The 16,772-nt window shown below is 59.3% G+C and overlaps 1 protein-coding gene across 1 annotated transcript; it reads right to left on the bottom strand.

Annotated features, from left to right (window-relative positions):
• Positions 1–351: 351 nt before the first annotated feature.
• LOC101176832 (chondroitin sulfate proteoglycan 4-like) lies at positions 352–15,452 on the bottom strand. Its single transcript, XM_030815127.1, is given in 10 exon segments — positions 352–713; positions 857–991; positions 1,093–1,291; positions 2,927–3,092; positions 3,403–3,893; positions 5,612–6,753; positions 6,756–8,099; positions 8,102–9,140; positions 10,407–10,570; positions 15,215–15,452. Coding segments are annotated over 10 exon segments (5,280 nt in total).
• Between the last annotated feature and the right edge of the window lie 1,320 nt (positions 15,453–16,772).

Here is a 16,772-nt window from a genome sequence, read left to right as displayed (position 1 = left end):
CTGAAGCCACCAGGACGGATGAACAGCGGCTTCACCCTCTTGGCCGACTCAGCTGCCTTTCATCAGCTCATCTGCCCCTAGGATCCACTCTGCCTCTGGCTGGCACTTGACCTGAGCCCCAGGCTCACACCTCTACCCAGAGGCCCAGCAGCTGCTTCACCTCCAATTCCATCTCTCTGGACCAAGCACTACCCCTCACCAGCTACTGGGGTGCCACTAGTGCCCCCACATGGTGCCCCCTCTCCAGACCCTTGGGTCTGGCTGTAGCTTCCTTCTGGAAGCCACACCCCAAGACCCCAGCCCTGCTCTAGGGCCCTGTATCCCTGACTTCCTGCATCCTTCTCCCTCCTTCTAGGAACATGAACTTGCCCTGCCAGCATGGCAGCTCCTGGAAGGCAGGACACCAGGGCCTGGACTATGGCAAGCCTGGGGGTGTCTGCTGCCAGTGATGCCAGAGCTGGCACCCGTGTCCACATGATGTCCATGGCACAGCGGCCACCTGAGGCTGGGGGCATCTGAGTGGTGGCTCCAGAGTGGGGCCCTTATCTCTGCCTGAGTGAAGTTCACCAGGGCCTTCCCTGTGCTGTCCTGCTGGGCGTGGAACAGCCGGCCTAGCTGGGGGCCCCGCACCACACGGTAGAGCAGGAGCTGGGGGTCGGTGCCTGTGCTGGAGCTGGCTCTGAGGCTCTGGATGCTGAGTGGCTGGATGGACTCTGCCAGAGGCACAAGGGGCCATCACCCTTTGAGATCCAGACCCAGGCCTGTGTTTGCAGAGAGGCAGCGTGACCCTGGCATGCCACCCTCAGCTCCGCCCCAGCTCCCAGCACCCAGGAATGCCCACGATCAGCACACCCACCTGGGCAGACAGTCAGTGTCCGGCTGCCCTCCAGCGAGAGGAGCACTTGCTTCTGGGCCATCACTCGGAAGAAGTATCCAGAAGAAGTGTGCTCGCCGTCAGAGAGGCGGAAGCGGAAGCCTCCATCCAGGGTTCCTGGGGACAGGGGCATTGGGTCCAGCTGGCCTGAGCTGGCTCCCCATCTCAGGGCACCCCCATGGGCAGCAGGAACCCGGGGCCCAGCCCTCAGCACCCACCTCTGTGTGAGAACAGCACGAGCCTGCCGTCCAGCTAGGCCTGCGTGAAGCTGCGCACCTCGGTGCCCGGCGCCCCCAACAGCACTACCCGCCCGTTGCTGGGCTGCTCGATGGTGTAGACCAGATCCTCGGACTCAGAGTCGCCGTCCATGCTCCTCAGAGCCTCCGCAGGGATGGGCGCAGTGGCCCCCTCCCACATCTGGGAACACAGGCCTGTGAAGGTCCTGCCTTGCCACACTCACCCACCCCTTCCTCCCTGGCCCTGGGCTGCCACCAGGGCTCCAGTCCTGCTGCGGCTAAGGCCCTCAGGTGGCATCGAGGCTGGCGCCACTCTGGCTCCCCTGAACAAAGGGCCCTCCCGCATTCACCTTCCCTGTCACCCCAGGGAAGACCCCAGGGAAGGTCACCCTCCAGGCCCAGCCTCCCTGCTCTCCATCTGCCCTAGTCCTGCATGTCCCTCAAGGCCAGCTTATATCCCCTACCCAGTAAGGCCCCAGCTCTTACCCTCACCAAGTTCTCACCCCCAGAAACCCCCAACGCTGACCAACAGTGCTCCTTAATCTGTCTCACTGGTGGGGGAGGGGTCTCCTTTCAGAGCCTCCGTGTGTGCCTGGCCGGGGCTAGGCACAGGTGGGAGTGGTGATTTTAGAAACAGGCCCTCCTTCCAGCTGAGGGAGGGGTGGGTGGTGCGGAGAGTGGGGTGCTGATGGTTGTCACTGTTCTGCAGCACAGAAGCAGCGTGGGATGGGCCCAGGTGCTTCCAGAGCAGTTACAGGCCCTCCTCATGTTGGGCAAAGGGGACCCCTTTTCAGGCCTCCCACTTGCAAGCAGAGCAGGTGCCTGTTCCTGAGGTCCTGGTACCAGTCTTGCTGGGTCAATTACTTGCAGGCAGAGCTGCAGTGGGACTCACATGCCCGGAAAACAGAGCCTTCTGGCATTCCTGGGCTTCCTCCCCTGGCCCCAGGGAGCCCTCAGGCCCAGCCCTGGCAGGAGGGGCCATAATGTGGGGGACAGGATCCCAGCACTGGGCTCCCGGAGCAAACACGGGTGGATGGCACCACCTGGTGGCCATGCTGCCACATAGCCGTCCTGGCCTGTGGTTCTAGGGTGCTGTGTCCCACTATTCTGTGGCCTCCGCACCATGAGGCCACCCTCTATGGGCACATCCTAGACCACCAAAGTTCCCTCGGCGCCCCATGTCACAGACAGCCCAAGTCAGCCCTCCTGTGGAACCTTCAGTGGCTCCTGCTGACCGAGGAGGACACACCCCAGAAGCTGGCGTTCAAAGCCCTGCCATGTGGGCTTTGTAAAGCCATGCCCTTTCTGCTCCACCAGAACTACTTTTGCAGCCATGGAGAAGTTCCATCCCATGTCTGGGCCTCAACTTCCACCTCTGCAAAAATGGGGGCCCTGCTCTGCTGTGGCACAAGGGGCAGGAGTTTGGGGAGCCAAGCTGCGGCCTTCACTTGCTGGGGTGAAGGTGGGAAGCTTAATGGCTTCCGCCCTGACGCCTGCCCTTAAAGGTTTGTAAGTGATTCTGTCAGGTGTTCTGGTCCTGAGCCACAGGAGAAGGAACAGCAGAGCCACCTGTGGCCACTCAGAAGTCTGCCTACCACACTTGCAAGTGTCCAGTAACAAAATCTCCCACCTATGTTCTATTTCAGCACAATCTCACATCTCTCCTTCCAATAACCCCATGAGGCATGAGGCAGTGTCCCCATTTTGCAGAGGAAGAAACTGAGGCTCAGAGAGGGGGAGCTCTGTGCTGGGAACTAGGGGACGCTGGCCTCTTTCTCGAAGCAGACATGGGGGGTGGTCCCAGGGATGCTCTCACCTGCAGGCCTGTGTTTGTGGTGAGGACCGGGGGTTGGTCATTGACAGGCAGGACAGTGACAGTGAAGGCCACAGGATGGCTCTGGTGGTCCATCTCGGAGGTGTTAGCCATCAGGACAAAACTGTCTGTCAGTATCTCGCTCCCGTCATGCACGTAGGCAGATCAGCTGCTCTTCCACCTAGAGGCAGGCCCAGGGCTGGCAGTCAGGCCCCAGCAGCACGCTTCACGCCCTGCCTTTGGGTGCAGGAGGAGACTGACTCTTCTAGGGCTTCAGCTTCCACTGGTGGAAAATGGGGACCATTAGTTCTGGCTCCGAGGAGTTGTAAGGAAGAAAGGAGATACAGTATTTAAAGCATAGGTGCTTCTGAAATGTGACTCCCCGTCTCCTCTCTACGTATAACCCCCAGACTGGGAGTCCCTGGGGCTCCCTCTACTCTGCCCCCAGAGCTGGGCTGCAGCCCCTGGGCCTCTCTCACAGCCATTCCTCTCTCCAGGAGAAGGCGCTGAGGGTCCTGGCTTGAGGTCCATCCTCCTTCTGCAGGGCTCCATGCTGGGGTGGCTCCAGCACCTGCAGGCCGAGGCCCGGGAGAGTGGGGAAGTAGGGCCCGGTGACGCGGAGCAGTGGAGGGGCCAGGGTGAGGCTGCCACCCTCAGGGACACTGAAGTTTTGCACCTCCAGTGGGATGGCAGCGGGCAGCACCTCCAGCTCCACAAGGATGCCCTCGAGGGGAGCACCCAGGCCTGGGGCCACATCCAGCGAGAAGGCATCACTCCAGGCCTCAGGGCGGGAGTGCAGGTACAGGACCCTGCCTGTGTCCACTGCCTCCTGGGAGAAGCTCTGCACGGGGTCCAGGCTGGGTGGCTCATCTGCCAAGGCGCCACGCGACACCATCACCAGGTAGCCGGCACTCGGTGGGCTCTTCACTGAGAATACAATGTCTGCCGGCGGCACTGCCTCCTGGGCTGCCTGGTTAACAGAGGTCATGAGGACTCACAGGGGGCCACAGATGGGGTCTCAGAGGGGTCCACTGTGGCCCTAAGCAGCCAGAACACGCTTGATCTTGCCCCACTTATTCCTCTAGATGCCACTGCTCATTTAGACACACAAACACACACGTGGGTTCACACACACAGCAGCCAGACATGCAGCTGGTCACATTTTTTGTTTTTTGAGACAGGGTCTCACTCTGTCACCCAGGCTGGAGTGCAGTGGTGCGATCACAGTTCCCTGAAGCCTCAACTTCCCAGGCTCAAGGGATTCTCCCACCTCAGCCTCCCAAGTAGCTGGGACCACAGGCACGTGCCACCATGCCCGGCTAATTTTTTGTGTTTTTAGTAGAGATGGGGTTTCACCGTGTTAGCCAGGATGGTCTCGATCTCCTGACCTCGTGATCTGCCTGCCTCGGCTGGGATTACAGGCGTGAGCCCCCGCGCCTGACCGTGCCCGGCTAATTTTTAAATTTTTTGTGTAGAGATGGGGTTTCATTGGGTTGCCCCGGCTGCTGGTCACATGTTAATACCCACCCCACACACGGTTGCAGGGGTTCGGTCACAGCTTGAGATGCACTCCCTCGGGGAGGTGCGTAATCATGTATCCCCAGACTCAGTGACACAGACACACGAGTTCATCATATGATGACGCAGTCACACATGTACACATGTGCGTGTGCACACGCACACACACAGGCCCCCTGCTCAGGATCTGTTCAGGCCTGTGGCTGGTTGCAGGTAGCACCTCCCCAGCCCATGCTATTACCACCCAGGACCATCAGAGAGTGCCCCATCCCACCCCTTCTGGAGGCACAGCCGCCTTCAGCTCAGGCCCTACAGAGCTCACGCCCCAAAGGCCACACGGGCTCCTTCACCTGATGGGCCAGCCACAAGAGGCCAAACTGCCCCCAAACTCACATTCCTTTTCTATGCATTTGCCTGGAATGCTCCTTCTGCCTGGAATACCACTCCCCATTCTCTGCCCCTGATGGCCTGTGCTCTTTAGAGCCCAGCCCAAACGCTGCCTCCCCCCGCGAGGCCTTCCTGACTCCAGATCTGCCAGCTCGCTGTCGGCCCCAAGCTCCAGACATGCAGACCAGAAAGGTCTCCGAAATGAGCAGTGTAGGAGAGTAAGGCCGAGAGCGGGCAAGGACTGGCCTGAGGTCACAGGGCAAGTCAGTGAGCCTGCTGGAGGGCCCGTGGCTGCTCTGTGGGGTTCCTGGATTGGCCGAAGCCCTTGACAGACCTCCTAGTCCTGGTCTGGGCTCTGAGAAAAGAGCGGGGGACATGGGGATCTGAGGAGCAGCTGCCTGTCTCCAGGGCCAGCAATCCCCAAAGCTCAGGACCCGTGATGCCCTCCCAGGGAACTGACTGCAATGCAGATTCTCGGGCTCCATGTCAGAGATTCTGTAGGGCTGGGTGGGGTCCAGGAATCTGCATGCTCAGCCACGTCATGGACACGAGTGGACATGTCCTCTGGAGGCACACACAACTCCCAGGAGGATGGGTGCACAGCAAGCTCCCCAGAAACTCTTGGGAGCACAACATATACAGGAGAATATTTGAGGCACGTGCACACATGTAACCTGGGGCCACCACAGCCACAGCCCAAGTCACATGTGTACCTGGCATGGAAGCTGGGAGGAAGGCCCTCTACCTGGCCCACACCCCCACTCACCACCTCCAGCTCCTCACCTCCACCTGGTCCCTTCTGATCTCAGCTGCCTCTCCCTGGAAGACATAGATCTTCTTCTGCCGGACCAGCTTCAGAGGGGCCAGTGGGCCCTCTAGGGCAATGGTCACTTGTAGGGCGGCATCCATGTGCACTGGCCCCATTTCCACGGAGAAGGGCAGGGTGTCATTGGGGCTGGGGCTTTCATTGTGGCTATGGAGAACGGCCCCATCCAGCAGGTCCTGCTGGGAGAAGGCTGTGGCTGGCTGACTGGCCCGGAGTAGCTGTCCCCAGCGAGGGCCGGCTGTGACGTGGTAGTGGATCTCATCCCCACTGCGGATGTCGAGGTTGGTGTCCAGGTGGAGCACGGTCGTGTCGATGGTGCCCTGGCCTCCTTGAGGGACCACAAGGCTGGAGCCGTTGGCCACACGGAGGTAGGGCTCCGAGGCCTGCACCTCCAGCAGCGCAGTGGCCTGGTGTTGCCCATCGGACACCTGCAGCTGGATCCAGCCATGGTCGGCCCCTGAGTGCACGAACAGTACTCGCCTCTTCCTGAGGTCCTCCTGGGTGAAGCGGTAGATGGGCCGTGTGGGCTCATCTACGGCCACGATACTGCCAAAGAGGAGGTCCTTGCGGGTCAGCACCAGCTGGGCATCAGCAAAGCCCGAGTCAGCATCGCTGAAGGCCACGTCGTCCGTAGTCAGCAGCCGCCGCCCGCCCCGGGCCACATGGAAGATCCGGCTGATGGTCTGCACAGGGGCGTGGTCATTCACGGGCTGGATGGCCACTCGGAAGACACCCCGTACCTCCTCCCAGGCCATGTCACCACTGCTCTCGCCCTGGCGGGTAGCAACAAATGGGATATCATCTTCTGTGGTCTCGGAGTCATCATGCTGGTAGACCAGCCGGCCACGCAACAGGTCTTCGTTGGTGAAGGATGTCACCATAGTGGTCTTGTCCTGTGTCCCACGCCAAGCCAACCTCCCATGGCGGGGCCGCTCCATGACCTCATAGAGGTAGCTGGCACTGTTGAGACTCTTGACAAAGAGGCGGGCAGCAGAGAGGACACTCTCACCACCCTCAGGCACCACAAGGAAGACATTGGTGAGGATGGGCACGTCTGGGTCATCACCAATGTGGATGGAGAGTACAGAGCAGGGGGAATGGGTGGAGCTGTGACATGGAAACAGAAGGTGTGCTTGACTGCCTCCGAGGCACGTGCCATGGCCCCATAGGTCACCCGGCCAGCCTGTATGTCATCTTGGGTCAAGCCCTGGCCATCTGACAGCCTCGTGCCCTGTAGTTGAAGGTTGCCTTTCCTGGGAGCCTGAACCACCTCATAATGGAAGGTTGGGGGGCTTGGGCCTGCCTCCTCCAGGGTGGCCTCCAGGTGGGCTGTGGTGAGGGTCTCCTGATGGGTGTTCTGAGTGTGCAGTGGCTCCAGCCACAGCATCCACACGGTGGCTCTCTGGATGGTCACTGGGAAGGACAGATTGCTCAGGATTTCCTGGCCCACCTGCACCTCCAGGGCCAGGTTCTCCACGGTGTCGTCAGTGTGGTGCTGTGGGTCGGTGCTCAGGTACCTCACGCGGCCCTGCTCCACATCCCGCTGGTGGAACGCCTGTGTGGCCCACCACTCAGCACCCTCCACCCCACCTGCCCCCTGCTTCTGCAGCTCCCCGAACTGCAGGGCACCAGTGACGCGGAATAGCACGCTCACATCCTGCCCCACGGCACTGGTCTCCACCGACAGGTTGGCGGGCAAGATGGGCATGGCAGAGCCTTGGGCCAGGCGCAGCCCTGTGCTGCGGTGGATCTGTATGGCTGGCCGGATGGCCACCACCTTCAGCGTGGCCGGGGGGCTGGCCTGCAGTCCATCGCTGACCCGGAACGTCAAGTCCTGCGCAGGGCCACCGCGGTGGACATAGACTAGGCTGCCGGCCTCCAACTCCCGGCAGGAGAACTCGGTTGCCGGCTCCCCAGGCTGGTCTCGGCGCTCCACGGGGAGGCCAGAGGAGGTGCCAAGGACCTGGAAGGCGAGGCCCTCACAGGCAGAGTCCGGGTCATAGGCCTGGAAAACCTCGGGCCCCAGAGGCTTCTGCGTGTGTTCCAGGATCACCATGAGGCTGCCATGTGGGAAGATGATGTGGGGTGGGTCGTTGACAGGGTTGACCTGGATGGGCAGGAGGTAAGTTTGGCCCCTCCGCAGGCATGAGGGCATGGACACTCGAGCCGTCACTGACACCTCCAGCACCAGCTGGTCGGAGGTGTCCTCAGAGCCATCGTGGATGAAGCGGGCCTTGCGGTTCACCACGTCCAGGAGGGTGAACATTTTTCGTGCCTGGGCTCCCGGGATGTCCAGCTCGAGCTCGCCATGGCGTGCCCCTCGGGTCACGCTGAACAGCACCTGGGATTTGCGCAGCTCAGCCTCCATCAGGTCCAGCGTGGGCTGCACGTGCCGCCACTCAAGCCAGGCTGTGCCCCCCTCAGCCACCACCAGTGGGCTGATAGCAGCTGTGTGAAATTGGCAAAGACAGGAAGCAGCCCTGGCTCAGGCACGCATGGCTCAGGCAGCTCCACGGCAGGCCAAGCCTCGGGGGCCAGGGTGGAGAAAGCTTCATAATGGCCATAGGCATCGTCCTCATACTCCTCCTCCTCCAGCCTGCAGCCAGCCGCCATGTTGCGCGTCAGCAAAGCTTCCCTCAGCCCCTGCCTCTGGCCATTGACACTGAGGTCTTCCATGCAGCCCAGCAGGGAGGCATTGGTGGCCTCTGGTGTCAGGCCCAGGCGGTATTCCTGGAGGTGACGAGAGGCCTCTGCATCCAGCCCCCCGAGAAGGAGACTGCCCCGTGGCTCCAGGTAGCTGAGGACTCCTCGGTTCGAAGTATGCGTGGGGTACTGGTCCACGGAGATTTCCAGCCGGTGAGCATTGATGTGGACACTGACCTCATGGGGCTGCCCGTCGGCCACAGGCACACTGTTGTGGAGCAATACGGTACCCTGGCCCTTCTCCACCACGGCCCGCAGGTGGCCCTCAAATATGTCCACATAGATGAAGTCCCCACGCCGGCCCCCTGCCTGGAAGGCCAAGGGTGCCTGCCGGCTCTGTGTGGTGAGTGTAAACTCTAGGGTTCCTTCGTCCTGAGTGCCCCAGGCAGGGAAGGCAGCCAGAGAGTGGGGCCCAGAGAAGCCCAGGACCACATCATCACCGGCAGAAAACTCTTCAGCACAGCCCTCACGCACATCGGGGGTCAGAGGCCGGAGGAGGCTGCGGCCATTGAGGGTGGCCGCATGGAGGCAACCCCTCAGGGGTCGGCTGGTTCCCCTCAGGTAGGGCAGGCCAAGGGTCCCAGTGCCCCCAACAAAGAGCCCACAGGGGACCTCTAGGGGGGCTCCTGGGACTGCAGAGGAGGCGTTCAGAAACCCACCAACTGACAATGTGGCCCAGCCCTCTACGACAGTCAGCACCGTAGTGTGGGGAACGGAGTCACTCAGCAGCGTCTCTGCTGGAGTCTGCAGCCTCAGCTCCTCCTGGCTTCGGACAAGTCTGACCTGAAGAGAGATGGGGAGTGGGAGATGGGGGGCAGCACTTTGAATCCATCATTTCCCTTATAAAAGCATAGTGGGTTCCCCACTTTTGGTGCCCCAGAGCGGAAAACCTAGGACAAGGGCCTCTGGTGCCACTCCTCTTGCCATCCTGCCATTTCTTTACTCATCCTCCAAACACTCACCAAAGGGAACTCTGGGCCAGGCCTGGATGGGCTCTGAGGACCCTGATGTGAATCAGATGTCATCTTTGCCCACAAGGAACTGACATACAGCAAGATGCTCTCCTAGAAATCCAACCTGTATTTTTAAATTCTCCTCCTCTCTCCTTGAGTGAGAGGTGCCAGAAATATTGTCTTGGAACCTCGATTTCAGCCCTGGAATAATAGGTAAGTGGGAATGCAATGACAGCAGCAGACTGACCAAACCCTAGTCCTCTCCCCACTGGGGTGTGGAAGGAGATGGCTGACCCAAATTTGTGTTTTTTTTTTTTTCTTTTTAAAATAGAGATGGGGTCTCATTGTGTGGCTCAGGCCAGTCTTGAACTCCTAGGCTCAAGTGATCTTCTCACCTTGGCCTCCCAAAGTGGTGGGGTTATAGGCATGAACCACTGCACCCAGCCTGGCACAAATTTGGAATAAGACCCTGGGTTCTTAAACTCTTCATGGCTTAGGGGAAGACCCAAGAAAGCCACAAGACTCCTTGCTAACAAAGCTCGTGGTGTCTTGAAGGATGAAATGGAAAAATGAGGAAGCCGAGGCAGTACTGGTGCTGTTACTGTTGTGGACAGACCGTGGTGCTGCAGAGAAATTGGTGCAGTGCCACAGGGATGCACAGGGGTCATGGGGGCCCAGGAGGGGGCCTAGCCCAGGAGGAGGGGATGCCCACACTAAGACTTCAAGGAGAGGCTGGAGTTGGGCATGTGCAGGGAACGGGAGAGGCAAGCACCTGGCAGAAGGAGTGTACATCCAGAGCCTGGCAGCAAGCGACTGTAAGATGGCCAGGAACTGAAAGCAGTTCAGTGCCGTCAGAGCACAAAGGACCAGCGAGGGGTTGTGGTGGGAAACATGGTTGGAGGGAGCCAGTGGGCAGAGCCAGTTCATGAAGGATTTACCATTTCTGGGCTGCTGCTGCCCATCCCACAGTGGAGAACTTAAGACCCCAAGATAAAAGTGACTTACACAAGGTCACACGGCCAGCTGGGGTTCACTCAAAGCTAGAGAAGGAATCCCACCCCGAATCCCGCCGAGATCTCAGGGGGACGTCACTCACCTGCAGGCGTCCAGAGTAGAGCTGCAGCAGGAGGTGGTCAGCTGGGCCTGCTGCCAGGAGAAGGAGGGCTTCGGGCTGGGATGTGGAGAACTGCAGCTGTAGGTGTTTGTCAGTCATAGCCGTGGCCACAGGCACCTCCAGGTGGTTCTCACCTTAGAAGGAAGCTGTGTGAGAGGGAGCTGTGGTCAAGGCTCAGACTCTTGCCTGGAGGAGGCGAGGTGCCGCAAAGAGGGAGGGGTGGGTTGCAGAAAGGGGTCCATGCTGGCGCAACCTCATGGTTCTGCTATATGGTGCTGCCTCTGAGCACTGCCCGGGTCCCAGTGAGAGATGACAGCCTGCTGGCAGCCCTCACAGCCCTCGCTCTCGGTGCCTCCTCGGCCTTGGCGCCCACTCTGGCCGCGCTTGAGGAGCCCTTCAGCCCGCCGCTGCACTGTGGGAGCCCCTTTCTGGGCTGGCCAAGGCCAGAGCCGGCTCCCTCAGCTTGCAGGGAGGTGTGGAGGGAGAGGCGCGGGCGGGAACCGGGGCTGTGCGTGGTGCTTGCGGGCCAGTGCGAGTTCCAGGTGGGCGTGGGCTCGAAGGCCCCGCACTCGGAGCAGCCGGCCAGCCCCGCCAGCCCGGGGCAGTGAGGGGCTTAGCACCTGGACCAGCAGCTGCTGTGCTCGACTTCTCGCCGGGCCTCAGCTGCCTCCCCGTGGGGCAGGGCTCGGGACCTGCAGCCCGCCATGCCTGAGCCTCCCCCGCGCCGTAGGCTCCCAGGCGGCCCGAGCCTCCCTAATGAGCGCCGCCCCCTGCTCCAGGGCGCCCAATCCCATGGACCACCCAAGGGCTGAGGAGTGCAGGCGCACGGGGCAGGATTGGCAGGCAGCTCCACCTGTGGCCCCAGTGCGGGATCCACTGGGTGAAGACAGCTGGGCTCCTGAGTCTGGTTGGGACTTGGAGAACCTTTATGTCTAGCTAAGGGATTGTAAATACACCAATCGGCACTCTGTATCTAGCTCAAGGTTTGTAAACACACCAATCAGCACCCTGTGTCTAACTCAGGGTTTGTGAACGCACCAGTCGACACTCTGTATCTAGCTACTCTGGTGGGGACTTGGAGAACCTTTGTGTCCACACTCTAGCTAGCTAAGCTAGTGGGGACGTGGGGAACTTTTGTGTCTAGCTCAGGAATTGTAAAGAAACTAATCAGCACCCTGTCAAAACGTACCAATCAGCTCTCTGTAAAATGGACCAATCAGCAAGATGTGGGTGGGGCCAGATAAGAGACTAAAAGCAGGCTGTGGGAGCCAGCAGTGGCAACCCACTCGGGTTCCCTTCCACACTGTGGAGGCTTTGTTCTTTCACTCTTTGCAATAACTCTTGCTACTGCTCACTCTTTGGGTCCACACTGTATTTATGAGCTACAACACTCACTGCAAAGGTCTGCAGCTTCACTCCTGAGCCAGCGAGACCACGAACCCACCGAAAGGAAGAAACTCCCACATCCGAACATCAGAAGGAACAAACTCCCGACAGGCCGATTTGAAGAACTATCACTCACCGCGAGAGTCTGCGGCTTCATTCTTGAAGTCAGTGAGACCAAGAACCCACCAATTCCGGACACACCAGCATCTTCTTAGTTCCGGCACCAGAAGGCACAGCCTTACCCTGTGTCCAACCCAGACCTTGACTTTGCAGGAGGTCAGACCCAGAAATTCCCAGCAACTCAGGGCTCCTCCTTGGAGGAAGTTCCTGGACCCAGAGGCCTCCGCCAGCTCTGACTCGCCTCCCCTGGGCCCCAGAGGAGTCTCCCTCCCGGGTCTGGCTCCCCAACCCGGCCCAAAGGGAACCATCACTGGCCTGATCACCTGGCTTGGTGGTCACAGCCCCGAAGAATGGAGTTTCTGGAGAATCACCCCCAGTCCAGACTGATCCCTGCTCAGATTCCTTCTCCTAAGTGCCCTTGTGCTTGGGCTCCTGTGCAGCGCCTGCCGTGCCATGCCCCGCCTCCATGGGCTGGCTGGGGCCACGGCTGGGATCTGGGGGTGGTGTCAGTACGGCCCACCTATCCCCGCTTCTCTCTCAGGCCATTCTTCCAGCTGCCATTGAGGGTGGGGGAGGGAGCTTATTGGCCTGAGTCTGCCAAGGAGCAAAGGCTCTGAGGCCAGATGGAGACCATGTGCAGTGTCAAACCAAAGTGGGCCCACACTTCCTCCATTACCCCTGCTATTGCTTCCTGCTGGAGAGCTATTCAGAGTCCCCGATGAGCAGTCAGATCTGGCCCCATTGTTTCCACCATGGCCAAGGAACCAGGGATGAGAACAGCTGAGTTCCCAACTTCCCCAGGCCACTACGCAGGCTGAGGCTGAAGACAGGGCCTGGAAGGGGCTAAGGGTCTGCTGGGGACTGTCTTCTTACCTACCCAGCACCCACGGGGAAGGGGGCACATCTGCCTGCGCCTACCCACCTGCGTTAGGGTTCCCTAGAGGGACAGAACTAATAGGAGATAGATATAGATATATAAAGGGGAAGTTATTAAGTATTAACTTACGCAATCACAACATCCCACAATAGGCTGTCCGCAAGCCTGAGGAGCAAGGAGAGCCAGTCTGAGTTCCAAAACCGAAGAACTTCGAGTCTGATGTTAGAGGGCAGGAGGCGTCCAGCATGGGAGAAAGATGTAGGGTGGGAGGCTGGGCCAGTCTCGCCTTTTCACATTTTTCTGCTGGCTTTATATTCGCTGGCAGCTGATTAGATGGTGCCCACCAGTATTAAGGGTGGGTCTGCCTTCCCCAGCCCAATGACTCAAATGTTAATCTCCTTTGACAACACCCTCACAGACACACCCAGGGCATCAATACTTTGCACCCTTCAACCCAATCGAGTTGACACTCAGTATTAACCATCACACCACCCTTGCACTAAAGGTATATGTAGACCCGCCAAGGCATGGTCAACATCAAGGCTCTGGGCCAGGCAGGAACTGAACTAGATGGTTGGCCCTAACCACTGAACCACCTGCCTGCAGCCCCCTCCCAGCAGAAGAGAGTAGAGCCTGTTTGGCAGGAGTGGGAGGGTGGCAGGAAGTAGAGGTACTTTCCAGAGCGCTGGGGTCCGAATGGGTCCACTGAGGGGCTGGGCCCTGCTGCTTCCTGTGGGGCTGAGCGGGAGGGGCTCGCACAGGCTGTCTTGTGCTGCTGGAGCGCATGGCCAGGCAGCCCCCCATCCCAACAGAGGCCTCTGAGGCCTTGTTGGCCAGGGCTTTGGAAACTCTGACAGTGCTGCTTCCCCCACCTCCTGGTCTCCTTTTTCTGCCCCTCTTACACTCTCTAAGGGGCTTCAGTTGCAAGAATCCAGAATCCCTGTCTTGGAGGTGGTGTGGGGGGCAGTTGAAGAGGGGCTTCGAATGGAGAGGGTGTGCAGGATTAAGATGTAATAAACTAGGAGTCAATCCAGAGGACTTCCTGGAGGAGGTGGCAGTGGTGTCACAGAGAGGGAGGAATAGGTGGTCTCAGAGGGCAGCAGCAAGGCCAAGTGAGAGACTCGCAGGTCCCCCTTGGGTGGGGCGAGGAGGGTTTCTGTTCCCTCACCCCCTACAGCCTCTGGCTAACTTGAAGGAAGAGAAGTAGAGGGAAAAGTAGAATGGGTCAAGTTAGGCTCGGCTGCCTGACTGGGGCCGGGCAATGGAGGAGGTTGTGGGGAGACATTGGCACAGGCTGGACCAGACCTGCCGTTGATTCTCCTGGGTCAAGAGGACCCATGATTCATCAAAACACCAGTCCAGACTTGCGGCAGCTCCGTGGGCTGCCCTCTGAGCCAGGAGAGGCGGCCCATTTCAGGCCTCAGTGTCACCATTCTGTAAAATGGGCACAGTCCCTCCTACCACTTCCGCCTCCTGACTGTGGGGATTAGTCCTGGGGGTACCTCCCTGATCTAGGAGTTCACTGTCCATATGGATGTGGAGAAGGTTAATGGCGTGGGGTGCCTGGGGGTGCCAAGCCTTGGGCATGAGAGGAGCAGGATGCCCCACAGGTCTGGGGGCCCGTGGGAGGGGCAGGAAGAGTGCTGTGTATATGGGCTTCTCTCTCTGGAAGGCGCGTCGGTGAGCGTCCAGGGCTGTATATTAATAGATGTGTATTTGTGTGTGCGCAAGCATGTGGGTGGCTGCTGGGGATGTGCTTTGGGTTTGCGTAAGGCTGTGTGTTTGTGTGTGTGTGCGCGTGTGTGGGCCGGGAGCTGCCAGGACAGAGCAATGATTGTGCCTGGGCCTGTCCTGCCCTTTGGTGCCTGCCTGACATTACTTGGCTGGGCCTGGCTCCATGAAAGGGGCTGTGTGTTTTTGGAGGGTTCCTGCCCCTCCTGCTCAGTGCCCATAGAGAGGTTTGCTAAAGGTGGGTACGTCTTCAGGCTTCCCACCCTTCCTCCCCATAAACAGGGCACTGCTGTCTGGGCCTGAGGGTGGGGTGGCTCCATCCTTCTTCCTGAGACCTAGGCCTAGGGGCACAGAAAAAGCCTGTGTCCTTCCCTGCCAAGTCCCTTCTCAGGGGCTAGAGGAAACCTTGGTCAAGGTCCCCAGTAAGCCCTCTCTGTCAGGGCAAGGGCTGCGCTGGCATCTCCGGGCTCCCCAGAGGCACTGCTAGGAGGAGTGTGGATGGGCCCTTGAGGCTTCCACCCTGACGCCCAGCCCTCTGTCTGACACCAGGCTCTGGCGACAAGGGGTCGCTGTGAGGGGAGCATCTCTGCCCATCAGGCCCACCTCCCCCAGCTGGGGCCCCACCTTCCCCAGCCAGGCCAGGGCCCCACCTTCCCCAGCCAGGCTAGGGCCCCACCTTCCCCAGCCAGGCCAGGGCCAGGTTTCAGGCACAGATGCCTCTTCCAGGCTGAGGGCTGCTGCGGGCCCTGTCCTAAGTCCTCAGAAGCCCCAGGGGTGAGTGAGGCCACCTCCATCCCTGTCTCTGCCCCATCTCCCCATCTCTCCTTCGCCTCTGGCTTCGCTGCTGCTGTGCTCCGCCTCTGCTCCTCCTTGTCTCCCCCTAGCTCTTTGGCTCCCTCTTCCCTCTGCCCCATCCTGGCTGTCCCTGGGCACATCACCCTTTGCCCTAGGACAGTCTGGAGGGCCTGGCCTGGGGCCTCCTTCCTCCCCAGTGCGGGGCCCCACCCTCCATGGGTGCTGAGTCCCACGGCATCAGCGTTCTCTGTAGCTCAAGCCTGCTGCAGGGCACTCAGCTTCCACCTTCCAGACAGACAAACTGAGGCTCCAGAGGAGAAGCGATTTAACAAAGAGAAGCAGAAAGAGATCCAGCAGGTCCCAGCACCACCTGTGTGAGCCCTACCCACCCAGGCACCCCCACTGTACCCCACTCTCTGGCAACGGATCCCTGTGTGCCCCACTCCCGCCATGTTCCCGGTTGCCTGGGGGCAGCCCCACAGCCCGGCTGCATCATGGGAGCAGCAGCATTCCTGGGTGTCTGCTGCCGCCTGACTTTATAAGGGAGAAAGTCTGGGAGCCCGGAGCTGCCGGGCAGGATTGAAAGGGTGGCCTGCCCCTCCACACCTGTGGCTATTTCTAGTCGGGTGGGACAAGAGACTGAGAAAAGAAATAAGACACAGAGACAAAGTATAGAGAAAGAAAAGTGGGCCCAGGAGACCGGCGCTCAGCATACAGAGGACCTGCACCGGCACCGGCCTCTGAGTTCCCTCAGTTTTTATTGATTATTATTTTCATTATTTCAGCAAAAAGGAATGTAGTAGGAGAGCAGGGTGATAATAAGGAGAAGGTCAGCAAAAAACATGTGAGCAAAAGGATCTATGTCATAATTAAGTTCAAGGGAAGACACCATGCCTGGATGTGCACGTAAGCCAGATTTATGTTTCTCTCCACCCAAACATCTCAGTGGAGTAAAGAATAACAAAGCAGCATTACTGCAAACATGTCTCGCCTCCCGCCATAGGGCAGTTTTTCTGTCATCTCAGAACTGAACAAATGTACAATCGGGTTTTATACCGAGACATTCAGTTTCCAGGGGCAGGCAGGAGACAGTGGCCTTCCTCTATCTCAACTGCAAGAGGCTTTCCTCTTTTACTAACCTACCTCAGCACAGACCCTTTACGGGTGTCAGGCTGGGGGATGGTCAGGTCTTTCTCATCCCATGAGGCCGTATTTCAGACTATCACATTGGGAGAAACCTTGGACAATACCCTGCTTTCAAGGGCGGAGGTCCCCGCGGTTTTCCACAGTGCATTGTGCACCTGGTTTATTGAGACTAGAGAATGGCGGTGACTTTTACCAAGCATACTGCTTGTAAACATTTTGTTAACAAGGCACATCCTGCACAGCCCTAGATCCTTTAAACCTTAATTTCATACAACACATGGTTTTGTGAGCTC

The sequence above is a fragment of the Nomascus leucogenys genome, chromosome 6 (assembly GCF_006542625.1).
Source record: "Nomascus leucogenys isolate Asia chromosome 6, Asia_NLE_v1, whole genome shotgun sequence".
NCBI classification, from domain to species: domain Eukaryota; kingdom Metazoa; phylum Chordata; class Mammalia; order Primates; family Hylobatidae; genus Nomascus; species Nomascus leucogenys.
This window is presented reverse-complemented; position numbering and strand designations above follow the sequence as displayed.